Source organism: Schistocerca americana, chromosome 6 (assembly GCF_021461395.2).
Source record: "Schistocerca americana isolate TAMUIC-IGC-003095 chromosome 6, iqSchAmer2.1, whole genome shotgun sequence".
NCBI classification, from domain to species: Eukaryota; Metazoa; Arthropoda; class Insecta; order Orthoptera; family Acrididae; genus Schistocerca; species Schistocerca americana.
Genome location: NC_060124.1, coordinates 227,077,181 through 227,094,425, shown reverse-complemented (window position 1 = coordinate 227,094,425; position 17,245 = coordinate 227,077,181). Strand labels below are relative to the sequence as shown.

General features: G+C 42.5%; 1 protein-coding gene across 1 annotated transcript; it reads left to right on the top strand.

Annotated features, from left to right (window-relative positions):
• Positions 1-668: 668 nt before the first annotated feature.
• LOC124619768 (translation initiation factor IF-2-like) lies at positions 669-16,694 on the top strand. Its single transcript, XM_047146350.1, has 2 exons — positions 669-740; positions 15,407-16,694. The coding sequence occupies exons 1-2, from the start codon at positions 699-701 to the stop codon at positions 16,568-16,570; spliced, it is 1,206 nt and encodes a 401-aa protein (XP_047002306.1). The 5' UTR covers positions 669-698; the 3' UTR covers positions 16,571-16,694.
• The last annotated feature ends 551 nt before the right edge of the window (positions 16,695-17,245 follow it).

Genomic DNA, 17,245 nt, shown 5'->3' with positions numbered 1-17,245 from the left:
AGAGACGGTAGCTGTGTTATACCAAACAAACCAGTTGGACCATAATTTTTTTGCGGGACTGTGTTTTCATGTATGGCATTATTTATGCTGTGTCATGTCTTCTACACGGAGGCAAAGTTTCATCAGATTCAACGTCCACCTTCTACAGTTTCCGGTATTTTTATATGTTTTTAATAATGAAAATCGTTATTGTTTTTCATTTTGTGTTTATATTTCTAATCTTTAGATGTAAGATTATCTGGTTGAAGATTGTAGATATAGATTTCAAGATTACGTAAAATATACATACGGTCCACATTTTTACTTAGATTGTAGATATAGATTTCTAGATTTCGTAAAATATACATACGTTCCACAATTACACCTTACAGACTGTTGACGATATTGATTCACGTCCTGTTTAGTGTTATTATATTTTGTGATTTCTTAGGATGCAGTTGTTTGCCTGAGCGAGGATGTCGTGTCTCGGAAAACGGGTTGCAATAAATCAGGGAGGACTCACAGACGTGTGACACGTGTCGCAACGTCCGCGAGAGGAAAGAGCTGACAGTCACTTGTTATTCAGATCCGAGGCTTAGACTGGCGAATCATCTGTTTACTGCCACGACAGCCTGGCGAGATAAGGTGGCGTATTTGAGGTGAGCTGACTCTCCTCGCGGCAGGAGTGATTCTGCAAAGAGACACGAGACAGCTTGTGCATGGGGAAACGAACTTACTTAACGCACGCCGCCCTCATTCTGGTGAGTAGTATGAATCCAGTGCAGTGTGTCGGCTTACGCAATCGAACCTCACTGGATCTGCAGGTTTTACAGAAGTTCTTTGAAGCTCGGAGGCTGTACCTAGACGGTTTATTGTTGCCTGTTGGGTGGTACGGATTCCGTTTGATAGATGACTGCTATATTACCTGCCGTCCAACAGTGACGCTCACGCGATGAGAACCAGAAATACGAAGGCGAAGCAGAACGAGCAACCATTTGCAGTCAGTAGCTCGAAAAGAAGAGATTCGTTGATACACCTGAAACGTGGCGTACCAAAATGTTATTGCACTCTTTCAGTAAAGGGAAGTCAATTTGCATGACAGAATGTTAGCGCGGCATCGAGAATTTTTTTTTGTTTTTTTTTTGGGGGGGGGGGGGGGGTGTTGTAATATACGTTAAAAGAATCGTCAACTGGAGACATACTGTCTTATCCCTTTGACCTCAATTGTGGCTTTTTATTCGGCATTAAGTAAATAAGAGAAAGCTACGATGCCGCATGGTGAATGGATGCTTCAATCATGGAATGCGTGTTATTGTTCATCTGAAAGTGCGTGATAATAAGTTTTACAGTACGGCGCATGAAAGAGCTATGTAGGCACAGATTTTTCACGGTGTATTCATCCATTAATGTGTAAAATAGCTCAAATAATTACAGAATAACAGGGGGGAAGTGGCACGCAAATGATCTTTTAAATTAGTGTGTAAATTTACGAGACTGGACACATTTATTTATTTGTTTCTTAAGTAAAGACCTGCTGCCTGTTATTATATATCAGGTCGTACATCGTATGATTTTACATGTTCTGTCATAAAAATTCAGTTTTATTACTAGTAAATTTCTTTTTTTGTCGAAAATTTTACAAAAAATAAATTAAAAAAACAAATAAAATAATATGTACAAACGCATATAAACAATTTTGTTTAAGTTTGTCGTTAACTTAGATAATAACAGTAATGAGATACATAATAGGTTTTGGATGTATTTTAGTTTAAATTTAAATGTGTATTCAATGGAAGAAACAAGAGATGGAAATTTGACTTAGCTATGATGTGACAGTTCTTCCCTTTATACCTTCTGCAGGTATGGTTACGTCTGTTACAAATGTATTGTCTTGACAGTGGTAATACTTAATTTAATATTTGATTACATAACATTGTACTTTCGGAAGAATAACATCAGCACAATCCTGAAGCTATCTAGTGCAGATAACTCCAAAAACTGTCACGCAATCAGCAGTTGACGTATCCAAGTTTGTTGACAAAAATAGGATTCAGAAGAATGGAAAGAAAATTGAGGATCTGACAGATGACGATCAGTTTGGCTGTAGGGAAGGAAATGAGATAGAAGAAGCAGTTCCGACTTTGCGCTTGATAATGCGTGCAAGTTTCAGGAAAAATCAAGATACTTCCACAGGATTTGTCAATCTAGAAAAAAAACATTCCACAGTCTAAAATGTGTCGAAATGAAACTATCGGAAAGTCTGGTATAAGCCAAGGGGAAGACCGGCAACAAATTATATGTGTGTGGATCAATTGTGAGCAATAAGAAGGTCAGAACGCAGTCCCTTTCCCCTACTGTTCAATTTGTTTCGCAAGGAATTAGTGGGGAAATGAAAGAAAGGTTCAGGAGTGGAATTAAAAGACAAGGTGAACAGATATAAATTGGTAGATTCGTTAATGATACTGTTGTTGTCTATGAAAGTGAAACAGAACTACAGGTTCTGCTGAATAAAATGACCAGTCTAGTAGGCACTGGATATTGCTATCATTAAACAATGTTCTTAATTTGAGGAAGAAATTTCTGAGATAGAGCGTATGGAGTTGTTTACAAACGTTTCAAGGACTCCTGGAAAACCGGAAAAGATGAGAGTTTAAGCCTTTCAGATGTGGTGTGACAGAAGAATGCTGGAAATTGAGTGGACTTATCAGATCAGAAATGAGGAAGCTAGTCGCAGAATCGACAGGGAAATAAGTATGTAGAAAACACTATGAAGGGATAGGATGACAGGATGTGCGTAAAAACACCAAGTTACAACTTGGTTGATATTAGAGGGAGCCACAGAGAACAAAACCTGAAGGGGAGTATAGAGACTGGACTATATCCTGCAAATGGTCGAGAACGTTGTAACTGTTACTCTGCGGCCACTCATCTTCAGCGAATCAGGACAGAACGTTGAGAAAAGCTAACTAAGTTGCAACAGAGTAAGGTAGAACCCATCTCATCCGCATTCATAAAATGCACCAGTTGTGATGTAATTCGACAGATAATTTTATTCAAAAGAATTTCCGTAAAATTTTATGCTGCTTTTATTATTGCTTTTTACTATTATATGAAAATCAGCGTTTTCCTAAATAACCTTTGGAAAATTCAGATTATCACAAGTTATTGACAACAGTTTCTTGAAGAGTAGACAGAAAATGTTTCCGTTCGATACTATGCCTCAGAAATGCTATTGTTCTTCAAGCTAACTTCATCAAATCTTGCCTTCTCGTTCGTCTGAGAAGTAAACGGTTTAAAAGTTTCTACTTATGGTGTTATTTCCAGTTTTAGTACAGTAGGAAAATTTTCCAGTTTCAACGATTTCATTACCTGCTAGACTTAAATTTCTTCTGGTTCTTGGTTGATAATTCAGCTGGTATTTTTTAATTCTTCTGTCATCCGCTTGCTCAAGTTGACTCATTCATTCTGAGTGCGTTCTGCTGAGTTTATCAGTGTCCTAACCTTTTCATCTGTTCGGAATATCATGAATGGCGATGTAACTCAGTCCGCATAGTCCCAGCCGTTTCTGAGAAACCTGACAGATCCACTAGCTTGTGTTTCTTTTCACCTGTGTCCTTTTGCAAGTCACTTTAAGCAAAATATTAAGGAAAATGGAACACCAATACGCCACTGGTATCACCACTTCCATCGCATAAAAAAAATGTAACAACTTAGGCAACCATAATAGACGTTAAGAGACTGTAATCCACATGTATAAATGACTATCTGTTCCCAAGGTGAGCTTCTGTACAGTCCCACGGATAGTCTGGTAGGCGGAAGTATAACAAAACGATTAAGTAGCAGTTTCAGTTGAGCATAAATTTGTTTAAGTTTAATATTTTTAGAGTTTTTCTCTCAACACCACATAATCAATGTATTTGTTCCTAGTTATCATTTCGTATTATTGTGATGAAACATGGAACTTGCCGCTGGTGGGGAGGCCAGTGTGCTTCAGTGATACATATAGCTGTACAGTAGATGCAACCACAGCGGAGGTGTATCAGTTCAGAGGCCACGCAAACATGTGGTTCCTGAAGAGGGGCAGCAGTTTTTTCGATAGAAGGTACACAGTCTGGATGATTCACTGATCCGACCTTGTAACATCAACCAACACTGTCTTCCTGTGGCCGGCCACAGTGACCGAGCGGTTCTAGGCACTTCAGTCGGGAACCGCGCGACCGCTACGGTCGCAGGCTCGAATCCTGCCACGGGCATGGATGTGTGTGACGTCCTTAGGTTAGTTATGTTTAAGTAGTTCTAAGTTCTAGGGAGCTGATGACCTCAGATGGTAAGCCCCATAATGTTCAGAGCCATTTGAACCATTTGTCTTTCTGTACTGGTACTGCGAACGATTGAAAGCAAGGGAAAACTACAACCCAAATTTTTCCCAAGGGCGCCCCCTCTACTGCATGGTTACATTACGGTGGCATCCCCTTGGGTAAAGTATTCCGGAGGTTAAAAATCCCCAATGTCGTCAGCAGGAGAAAAAAACTGGCTTCTACGGATCGGAAAGTAGAATGTCAGATCCCTTAACCACGCAGATAGGTTGGAAAATTTAAAATGAGAAAATGGATAGATTGAAGTTAGATATAGTGGGAATTAGTGATGATCGATGGCAGGTGGAACAGGACGCCTGGTAAGACAAATACAGGGCTATAAATATAAAATCAGATAGGTGTAATATGTAATACAGGAGTCGGTTTAAATAATGAATAAGAACGTAGGAATGCGGATAAGCTACTAAGAACAACGTAATGAACGCATTATCGTAGCCAATATAGACACAAAGGCAACACCAATCACAGCAGTTTAAGTATACCAACGAGATCCGCAGATGAAGAGATTGAAAAAATGGATGATGTGATAAAAGACGTTATTCGTATATTTAAAGGGAGACGAAAATTTAATTGTGATGTGGGAATGGAATTCGATAGCAGGAAGAGGAAGAGAAGGAAAAATTGTAGGTGAATGTTGACAAGGGGAAACGAATGAAAGAGAAAGCCAGGTGGTAGAATTTCTCACGGCGCCTAATTTAATCACCGCTGTTACTTGACCGAAGAATGATTAAGGAAAGTTGTACATGGGGACCTGGAGACGCCGGAAGCTTTCAGATCGTTTATGTAATGGCAACAAAGAAATTTCGGAATCATATTTTAAATTGTAAGACATTTCCAGGGGCAGATATGGTCTGTGACCACAGTTTATTGGTTATGAACTATAGATTAAAAAGAATTTGCCGAGGGAACTGACGCTTCTGACGATGTCTGCTCGTTACAGACAAAGCACTTTTTTGTACTAACAAATCCGCACGCTAGTTGCTTCTGTAGAATCTTATTACATAAGCACAACTTTTGTTTGCTAAAGAACGGTTTGGAACTGCAGAAAAAATTGGTGTTCATCACGATAAATGCAAGTGATTAATCTTCCATCGGCTGTCTACTCGTTCAGCAAACGAGTGAGGCGAACGGAATTTCTGGTGTTCAGTTTTTGCCGATAACATGACTGCACAGAGAAAATATCAAGAAAATACACAAGCACGAATCGTGTTGCAACATTATTCTACGTATAGCAATTAATGAAATCGACCTATAAGTACTGCACATCGAATTTCCTTAAAAGTATGGAGAACTGTTTCATCTAGGCCCGTCATTTCTTCGGCACTTGACAATAAACTTCCCATAGACGGAAGGACAGTACTTTCGTAGAATCTGTAGCTATTTCAGCTTTGTATTTATTTACTGTAAGTCTGACTTCTCTATTGCAAGATCTTTTTTTCTATTTTGCCCGCATCTCGTGGTCGTGCGGTAGCGTTCTCGCTTCCCACGCCCGGGTTCCCGGGTTCGATTCCCGGCGGGGTCAGGGATTTTCTCTGCCTCGTGATGGCTGGGTGTTGTGTGCTGTTCTTAGGTTAGTTAGGTTTAAGTAGTTCTAAGTTCTAGGGGACTGATGACCATAGATGTTAAGTCCCATAGTGCTCAGAGCCATTTGAACCATTTTTTTTTCTATTTTACTCCAGTGCGATATACAAACGGCGAACGGAGGAAAACGATTTCGACACATTAGCAGATTTTAAATGCAACCTGAACCTTCTGAGGTGATTTGAAATTCGGTAAAATGTAGCTTTAAAGTCAATCGTGTTATCTATAGCTCTCCGTAAACTAGTTTTGATTGTACACGACGTAATTATGAGAGCTGGATTTCGGAGCAGGTCTTACGTCTAGTTTTCGAACATTTGTTACGAGGGAATTTAAGACGTAACCATTAAGTGTGCACCACGGTAGTTGGCGATGCGTTACGTCATGCTTAACTTCTAGGCTACTTCAGCTTATGTGGGAGGGGTTTAACTGGTATTCCGGATAAAAAAAGAGGGAGCTCAAACGACGCTTTCGCTTCTGATAACGAAAGGGGCCGTGCTGTTAAGGAATGTTCGCAGCGAATGCTAACAGCGTCATCGAAGGAGTGGGTTAGAATTTGTTCCTCGTTTTGCAAAGGTTAGTAGCTTGTCTGGAATGACAGTCGGTTGTCACATATGGTGCTTATTTTTCATGTAATAATTTCAATAGTATGTTTAGATTCTCACTGCTTGTCTACCTCTTCACTACCAATGAGCTGAAATAATTTTTTTGGCGGCTTTTATACCTAAATTTCGCACTTTTCTATTTTCTCCTCTTCCTTTCTAATCTAATACGTTCCTATTTTTTGCTTCATTAGTTCGTTCCTCTATTTTCTTCTTTGTATATTTATCCTACTCATTGACGCAACTGCGACTTTACAGCTACATTGATCGCAATTTTCATTCATTTTAGGTGTACTAACCTACGTAAAGGAAATTTAATACCTTTTGTTTGTAAAAATGTATTTTAGTCCTCGCAAAATTTTAATACCTTTTCGCCAGTATTCACCATGCTATACAAATACACACAATTTTCCCGTAAACAATAGGCAGTGTAAAGCGAGGCTAACATATTCAGGAGGACGGGCTAAAATTTTCAGCTCTGCAAATAATTTACATGCACTGCTTTAACTCTGAGATAAAGCTACGCAGTACGCACTAGAAATGCCTTATGCATAAAGCAAATTGATATCTTTTGGGGGAAACACATCGGTCAGTCAAGCATTGTAATGAAAGGAAAAAAAAAAAGATTTTGTTTGGCCTGTATGAGATGATATTTATTTAGACGAATGAAAACATTTCATTTTTCACCAAAAAGCGTAATCTCTCGATATAGTTCGAACCATTGGATGGTATATTTTTACAGCAATATTGTGCTTTACACTGGCAGCTACCAGGGAGAGATTCAGTGGTGACAGCAGTTTCTGTTAATTTACATTGCGTTGTTATGACTCCGAGTTGGAGCGAGCCTTTGCTGCAATCTTCATTTTCTTAATCATGACCATAAAAACAATGTTCTATTAGATTCCTCCTATTTACCACCAGGTGGGGGTTTCCTCTATAAATGGAACCAGATGGTGAAGACGCCGCATTAGCGAGGAGAGAGGAAATCCAATCGTCATCTTGATGTTCCGACGAGTTCTTAGATCACGTCAGCCAACTGATAATAAGATCATTCCATTATTCCAGATTTCCTAACTTATTCATAGCCACCTGCGACAGACTTACACCACCAGTGACTCCAACGTCGGAGATATTTTAAATTCTCACCTATGTGTTGCCCTTCGTCTGACACAAGTTTCATGTTGTATTCCTGTGACACATATGGCTACCGGAAGCCCGTTGTAGCGTGAAGCATGTCCGACTGCTACCGTCTGTTGTGGACTGACGAAGAACACGTCTTTGACAAGTTACCAGAGGTAGTTTGTTTTGAAAACTGTGACTGAATGCCTTACGGAACATGACAGAAGTCTTATATGGAATAAAAACCTACAGCGTCTACGTGAAGCCTTCGGACGGACAATTTAATTTGTTGAAAAAATGACACTGATGCTAACAGCGGTTGTATATTCCTTCATCTGAGGAAACAAAAAAAAGAAACATATCAGTAGTTTGCTATTTCTGCTACTATTTCTACTATTTACTGGTGAAATCAGCACGACGTATCGGTAGCCTACCAATACCGTCTCGTGCATTGTTTTTTTCTACTTTTACGCTAGACTATTACACAGCAGCATCCATCAGCTCTTCCTGCATTTTGCGTATGATAGAGGAGTTCGATAAAGAAAAGAGTACCGTATCTGAGAATGACAGAGTGCTGCGCTTATTTCATTAACTGAAACAGCAAATTCTCATAGAACATCATAGAAAGATCCACCTCTACAATGGAGAACGTAAACTAAAATATTTTTTAATCTTTTGAGTCGTATTTTAAAGAAGCAAATAAGATGATGTTTAAAAAGGTTCGCAGGAGAGCTTCTGTGAAGTTTGGAAAGTAGGAGACAAGGTACTGGCGGAAGTAAAGCTGTGAGGACGGGGTATGATTCGTGCTTGGGTAGCTCAGATGGTACAGCACTTGCCCGCGAAAGGCAAAGGTCCCGAGTTGGAATCTCGGTCCGGCATACAGTTTTAACCTTCCAGGAAGTTTCATATCAGCGCACACTCAGCTACAGAGTGAAAATCTCATTCTAAGCTGTTGTTTGTTTGTATGATGCCATATTTGGCGGAATAGGGGACACGCAGGGTATTTCTGTGGTGATGACACGAACAAGGAGAAAGGAAAACGTGTCAGATTGAGATAGGGAAGCCTTCTCCAGAAAGCAGTGAATCGAAAGGCGTGATCGAAAATGCCAGAATTTCAAATTCAACTTCGATTTAGTAACGATGATATAAAAGCAACTAGACACACTTTCATTACAGCTTGCAGGAGGTGCTACATCACAATTATTACTCAAAGTGACGTCACTCTGCTTTTATGCAGGCCTGGAAGTGTCGTACAAACGTCCGTTGTACCCGTTCGAACAACCCTGGCACTGTTCGTGCACGGAAGTTAGAATTCTTGCCAGGAGATCGACTTCAGCTCGAGATGTGTCTCGTACAGAAGACTGTTCACATGACTCCTAAAAAAGAAATCGCTGGGTTCTGATCAGATACATCGCGAAACAGGACCACGACTTCCCATCCACAATTCAGGGAACATCTAAGGCCGATGTTAACGAGAAAAAAGTGTGTCAAGTTAATTTGTCTCTTACAGAGTCTGTGCTGGTACAGTTAAAAGGAGAGGAAGAGGGGGGGGGGGGGAGGCAAGCTGAAAAGGGCGATACATACGTTCGCTGCAAATTTGAGTTATGGCTCTTCTCAGATGCAGCGTGGAAATTTTCAGTGACATGCACATGGAAACTGTTACGACTATTTACCCTTCCATCTCTGGTAACAAGGCTTCATGCCAGGAAAGTGTTCAAGAAAGAAAGCGACGTGCAGCATTCATTGACTCAACGTGGCGCGTTGTCCGAAGTCCACATAATAGTTTATTATGTCAAGATCGCCTGAATATTACAGACATTTACATTACCGGTTTCAGTACATTATTGGCATCTTCAGATGTGATAAGTAATTTTAAACACTTTCGTCAAGTACAAACTCTAGTTACAGGGGATAAGCAAAATAATCTGCACACCTGTACTTACTTGGGAATGGTTTATTAATAAGGGGCTGGACTCCCATTTGCCCATAATACAGCCGCGATACTGGCATATAATTCTATAGTTTGCAGTGGAATGTTATGCGACTCTTCGGTCAGAACTTCTTCTAACTCCTGCTGTGATGAGGGAGGTGAAAATCTGCTTCGCAGTCTGCGCTCCAATACGGCCCACAAGGGCTCGGTAATGTTCATGCCTGGGAACTGTGGTGGTTAGGGAAGACGCTGCATGCTCTTCATACCACGATTGTACTATCCTGGCTGTGTGCATGGATGCATTATCGTCCTGAAACATGGCATCATTGTTCGGAACAACATTTGATACATCGGGTGCACGTGATCACCTAAAGTGTTCACATAATCGTTGGCTGTAACACGGCCTTTGAGAGTAATGATGGGACGATCAGAATACCATGATGTGTCTGCCCACACCATCACACTTTCACCTCCATGTTCAAGTGTTGAAATCAACCAATCAGGATGATAGGCTTCTTTTGGCGTTCTCCAGATGTAAACCAGGCCCGATGTTGGAAATAACGAAAATGTTGACTCGTAGGACCAAATGACGTGTTTGCAATGATCAGCCGTCCTGGATTTATGCTCCTGACACCATGTTACGCTTCTTTGCGTTGGTTGTCCTCACTAGTGGTTTTGGTATAGCAGCCCGTCCATGCATATTCGCTTTATGGAGTTCTCGACGGACAGTGTCGATAATTACGGGGTCTCAAAGATGGCTATTGAGCTCTGCAGTCAATTTAGCCGCCGTAGTTTTGTGTTATTGTGACACAATTTGTAGTAGCGTACTACGATCTCTGTCATTTAGTTTTGATTTGCGCCCACTGTTACGTTTACACGATGATGTCTTTCCACGTTTTGTGTAGGCTGTCATGACTGTTGAAACAGTTGCTCTTGAAACATTCAATAAGTTGGCTGTCTTGGCTACTGATAGTTCAGCTAATCGGGCCCCCACAATCTGCACTCTTTGGAACTCTGTTAGGTCTTTCATTGCACGTCGACCTCGGCCTCTGAATGCAAATACGAAGTGTGCACTACTCGTAAACAACCTTCACTGATGCCTAGTCCGTGCTGAACACACCGAGCGAGGTGGCGCAGTGGTTATCACACTGGACTCGAATTCGGGAGGACGACGGTTCAGTCCCGTCTCCGGCCATCCTGATTTAGGTTTTCAGTGGTTTCCCTAAATCGCTACAGGCAAATGCCGGGATGGTTCCTTTGAAAGGGCACGGCCGATTTCCTTCCCCATCCTTCCCTCACCCGAGCTTGCGCTCCGTCTCTAATGACCTCGTTGTCGACGGGACGTTAAACACTAATCTCCTCCTCCTCCTCGTACTGAACACGCACAGTCCAGCGCGACACGTGCCTTATCTGCGTTGTTGACTGTCAAACACAACCATCCCATTACACTCTTCACATTATTTTGCCTATCTCCTGTATGTGCGTACTGCACATAATGAAACTGGTGCAAGATATGTCAACAAAATACGCATGAGCATAATGAAACTGGTATAAGGTATGTCAACAAAATACGCATCATACCGTTACATAGTAAAAGAGATTAACTACGACATGTGAAAAAAACAATAATATGCTGAAACCAGTAATGTGAAGGTTTGTAATAGTTAAAAAATTGGTTCAAATGGCTCTGAGCACTATGTTACTTAACATCTGAGGTCATCAGTCCCCTAGAACTTAGAACTACTTAAACCTGTCCGAGGCAGGATTCGAACCTGCGACCGTAGTGGTTGCGCGGTTCCAGACTGAAACGCCTAGAACCGTTCGGCCACACCTGCCGGCTTGTAGTAGTTAGGTAATTGTTATATTGAAATTTATAAGGCAGCACCCTTTCATCTGACAATATGGAAAATTAAAAAAAAAAAAAAAAGCTTGAACTTTCTACGAATCGTAGCAGTGTAGCCAGTGTCACCGTATGACTATACAAAAATACACTTCACGTGCAACTGGTGGAGTGCTGATCGTAGACACCTCATCTAAGAGAGCAGGCATTGTTTAATACAAGTTGGGAGTCCGGACAGTTTGTTGCATTCTCTGGTAGCTGAATTGTAATACCTAGCAATCTGTTTTTCTTTTCATTAACTGTTGGAGCAGTCTAGGAAACGTAGTGAGCGTTGGATATCTCCTTCATGAATTCATAGCTCGATAAAGCATTTTAGCTTCCGTGCAACTTCATCGTACACGAAAGCCATACCTGCTAATTACATAACCGAGTACAAAGCACTTTCATTAGTGCCTATCTACTGCACTCTTCAGCTTTTAAACTCAGATTTCAGTCTTCCAGACTTTACATCAAGGCTCATCATGTCAGTTTACAAGTCACGACATCCACAGCGTAGAAGTTGTTTTTCCCTTCTGCACACCTCATGACTACGCCGACCCGTTAGTCGAATATGTTTCACCTGCGGTTAAAGCAACTATATAGGCAAATAAACAAATTTATCGCATCGAGAAAATATTATAATGTGTTCAAGTTCCACTGGCAGCGTTATTCCAGAGCACATTTTGCTTCGTAACTGTCGACCTGGCAAAGAGAAATCTACCAGTATCAAACAGGTCTTAATTTTAGGGAGAAATTTCCGAGAACGTACGTTTGTAGCACAGGATTTTATGACAGTGAGACATGGACTGTGGGCAAACGGGAACAGAAAAACTTAAGAAGACTGTTGAAAATTAGGTGGACTGATAAGGTAAGTTACGAGGAGGTCATCCAAGGAATCGGCGAGGAAAGGAATGTATGAAAAACACAAAAGAAGAAGGGGCAAGATGATAGGACATCCATTAAGAAAAAAAAGTCGCTTCAGTCATTTCCTGACTTGGTTTTCTTATATCAAATTGAAACAATTGTCCTTCACCAAAATGTTTCAAATTTTGTGGCGAACTCAGCGGAACACACTATACTACTGTTCATCCATCTGCGTTATTAACTTATCGTCTATGAGGTTTTCTTAATCTACAGGAATGGTTTTGTTGAGATGAAACAGTGGATTCCTTAATAACCCCCCCCCCCCCCCTTCCACCTTTCCTCGCTCCCATCCTGTTTCCTCCTCTCCTATCCATCCAGTCTACTTGAACTAACACAGATACGATCTTAGTGGAACGTTAGATTACAAAATTCATCGCAAATATAATAAAAATGACTCGAAAAATGCTTGTTGGTTGTTGTAAGAAACTTGTAGCTGTTTTTGGAGATTTTTTAATGCCACATTCACATGTTTCGGGCTCAGTCCATCGACTGGTGACCTGTTAGTGATTAAAATACTGGGAGTGCAAATTCTTCCCAAGAAATAATAAAAAAATCTAAGGTATAAAAAATGGTTCAAATGACTCTGAGCACTATGGGACTTAACATCTGAGGTCATCAGTCCCCTAGAACTTAGAACTACTTAAGCCTAACTAACCTAAAGACATCACACGCATCCATGCCCGAGGCAGGATTCGAACCTGCGACCGTAGCAATCGCGCCGTTCCGGACTGAAACGCCTAGAACCACTCGGTCACAGCGGCCGGCCCCTAAGGTGTCAAAACAAGCAAAAAATGTTCATACCATACGCAGTTACACAAGTTCAAGACGCAGTTGTAAATGCCGTACATCAGGAAATGCGTATGGTTTATCAGGTGCAATAAGCTTTCCCTCGCACAGACAAAAACCAAATATACCAGTGCCAGAGCGTCAAGTAACGAACGCCGTGGCCTGTAGAGAGCACCTTGGACTAAGACAATGTCATCCGGAGGAATCGCCAGTATCATAAGGAAATTTAGTAAAAGATGTGTGTCAAGAATACTAACAATGACAAAAGTAAAGCTCAAAGACATAAAATCGTGTAATATATAATAACTATTACATACGTAACCGAGCGAGGTGGCTCAGTGGTCAGCACGCTGGAGGACGACGGTTCAAACCCGCGTTCGGCCATCCTGATTTAGGTTCTCCGTGATTTCCCCAAATCGCTTCAGGCAAATGCCGGGATGGTTCATTTCAAAGGGCACGGTCGACTACCTTCCCTATCCTTACCTGATTTCGATGGGACCGATACGTGGAAATTGTAACATATTAAAGAATAAACTGGACTTAGCCGCTGCGAGGGCCGGCGCGGGAGCGCAATCCCGTACCCGTGCTGTAGTCTCTAGCAGCACGCGTACCCGCGTGCTAACAGGCCCAAGCGGGTTGCATCATGCAGCCTCGCAGGCGCTCAGCGGCCAACGCGGCACTATGTTTTCGATTTTTTTTTTCCAATTGTTGCATCCTTGAGCCCCCGTTCACCAGATGTACGTCTAGCGATTGGTGGCTGACGCTACAGATCAGACTTGATTAATAATTGTAGTACAGGGTTACATCACCAGTTACAGTTACATTCTCAGCGAGTACACCAAGTCCTTTGATCCATACATGTATTTTTTCACCATTACTAACTTTACGACAGTAGCGGGTATACAATGTAAAAGGCATATTACTATATACATACGTGGGTCTAGATTGGGTCTTAGCATCTATTCCACAATGCCAGGTCTTGTAAGCGGTGACATCTCGGTCGGCAAATGATTCCAATCCAGGTAGAGAGGCATTCTCACATCGGACGATAGCGAGAGTAAACCATCCACTGCCGACGTTTGGTGTTTTTAACAGTGGCCGCGAAGACCACACGATTTTTACTTCTAATGGCAACTGAAGAAATTATAAAAAATATGAAAAAAACAATCTCTTGTTCCACTGACTGCTTATTAAGTAATCAGTCATGGAAGCTCCGTCTGTGTACGAAAATTTCTAGACCTTCCAAAATATTCAGATAAACACCTCATTCTCATAATGAATGATCTGGAAATTATTTTCGATGTCACGAAGCTGAGGACTGCAACTGACGTAAATCAGCTCCTAGTGCACTACCACAGCTAGGATAACCGTGTTCCCTGGATCGCCTTCTGAACTCCCTCTCAGTCTGTCCGATGTGAAACTTGTCACAAGCTTCACACTTAATCTTATACGTCCTCACAGTTGCAAAACTTATTAACAGACTGCTCTATACTATGTCAGAGGAGCTTCCCCAATTTGTTGATAGCGTTAAAATCTACTATCATATTATGCTTTTTAAACTCATTACTAATCTTCAGAGTGGGTGACCCGCCAGTATAGCCGAGAGCGCTAATGCGCTGCTTCCTGGACTCGGGTAGGCTCGATGGCCCCGGATCGAATCCGCCCTGCGGATTAACGACGACGGCCGGTGTGCCTGCCAGGCTGGATGTGGTTTTTAGGCGGCTTTCCACATTCTACTAGGTGAACACCGGACTGGTCCCCACGTCCCGCCTCACTTACACGACTCGCAAACATTTGAAACACGTTCACACTATTTCACGATTTACACTAGACGCAGACAGTTGAGGTACACTACTTCCGTCCCGGGCGGGGGGGGGGGGGGGGGGGGGGGGGGTTGGGGTGGCGGCAGGAAGGGCATCCGGCCACCTCTTACAATAAACCATGCCATATCCGTACTTAACCCTGCCGACCCTGCGCATAATGTGGGATGAAGGCAGTAGCAAAAGAAAGACTAATCTTCAGAGTGGGTGGGCCAACGTACTTAATAGCAGCATATATAACTTCTTCGTTCTTTACTACGGTCTCTTCGTGAGTCTGTATAAGAATTTTTTCACTTATTTTCCTAATATTTGCAATCTCTATCTGTACAATTTTTGTTATATTTGTCATGATGGTTGCCTACTTCTAAGAGGACTTTCAGTCGGAAATAAACATTCAACGTGTTTGTTCGCAGGGGTTGGCTGTGCTCGTTCCACAGTGTGTCTGCAAAACACAGGGCTGGAGCCTGCCGAAACTACCGCAGCTGCAGACACCTGTCATCGCTCCAGGGCAGCTACCATTCGACTGTGCGGAGCTGACTGCCGACCCCAGCATACCGAAGTTTCTCATCCAGGAACTCTGCAGCCAACCACCGGCCGAAACCGCGGCAGACGCTGCTGCTGAGGCCAACCATCAGGCTGAAACTGTCGAGACCAAAGTCCAGGAAGAAGCTGCTGAAAGCAAAGATCAGGCAGAAGCTGCTGAGACCAAAGACCAGGGAGAAGCCGCTGAGACCAAAGATCAGGAAGAAACCGCTGAGACCAAAGATCAGGAAGAAGCCGCTGAGATCAAAAATCAGGAAGAAGCCGCTGAGACCAACGATCGGGATGGAGCTGTTGAGGCCAAAGATCAGGAAGAAGCAGAGAATGCTGCCGAGGAAGTAGAGGCTGCAGAGGAGCCAGCGGCGAGGCGCTTGAGCAGCGATGGTGCCAAGCAACCGGTCGAGGTGATCGTGCCTTTCTTCCGCGTGGTCATCCAGAAACTCATCAGCCCAGACGCCAAGGTGCCGACTAGGGAATTCTGGGCAAAGGCCTACCAGGAGGCAGGCTCTCCCAAGCTGGCCCGACACCCGACCTTCTTTGAGATAGCGGCAGGCGTCCAGCAAGCTGTGGAGTCCTTCCGTAGCGAAGACTCTTGGGCGAAAGTGGTGCGCCTGATCAAAGATTTGACTTCAGACAAGCAGTGGAAGCGGCTGGAAGCCGTGCTGGCCGCAGCTCACGGGCGAGACCCAGCGAACCTCTGGAAAGCCCTGGGCGCTGCCAAGGCCTTGAAGGTGGCGCTCAAGTCTTCAATAAAGGAGCCACAGTGCAGAGTGGAGGGCCCCAACCCTGACCCGGAAGACTGTCGCGAGTTCTTCGTTTGCTTCCGCCTGCAGGGTCGCTGGAAGTCCAAAGAAGCCAAATGCCCCAAGTACACAGAGTTCAGCCCCAGCCAGCTCAGATGCGTCTGGGCGCCCTTCTCTGACTGCGTCGAGCAATCTGACTCTGACTCTGACGAGGATTCTGACTCTGAAGAATCCAGCAGAGAGGTCATCGAGAGAATTCTCAAGCACGGACCAGGTGCATTCCATGTCCAGTAACTCCACAACACTGTCATTCGAGTATCCTGTCAATAAGAGTGTTTGTCTGGTGAAAGAAATTCGACATCTGATTGAACAATCGTCTCCTGCATAATTGTGTACAATAAACTCCACCTAAGTAAAAGCACGTGTTTTGCTTGTTTATAATTAAGTCTGAAATGCTGTTAGGAGGGAGCACAGGGGAAAACATTAATACTTCAATAGTAGTACACAACATTAGGAAAAAATAAAATAATTAGAAAGACGTTACAAATTTATTTTAGGAAACTGAAAAAAATATATCTGTTCTGCTCACTCCTATTACTAGAAACAGTTCGTCACGATGCGTTTTGGCAGCAAGATGGCTTCTTCAAGTGTCAAAAATTGTTAATATATCGTTGTGTGTAGCACACACTTTTTTGAATTGTTATATTTTTTCTCGGTGTTCCGCTTCGTTTGTGACGAAAGAAATAGTGACGCCTATGTGACACCTCCGTGATAAGACAAATTCTTGCACACTGTAAACGATAAGAAAAATTAGTTCATGAGTCAGTACCACTTACAACATGTAGACATACGCTGACTCTGCACCATGGGAGGAGAATCTCTGAGTAGATAATTACGAACTATATTGAAATAAAAAATTGTACATAAGCAGCTGATGAATAGCGAAAATAGATAGTCTCATAGGAATTA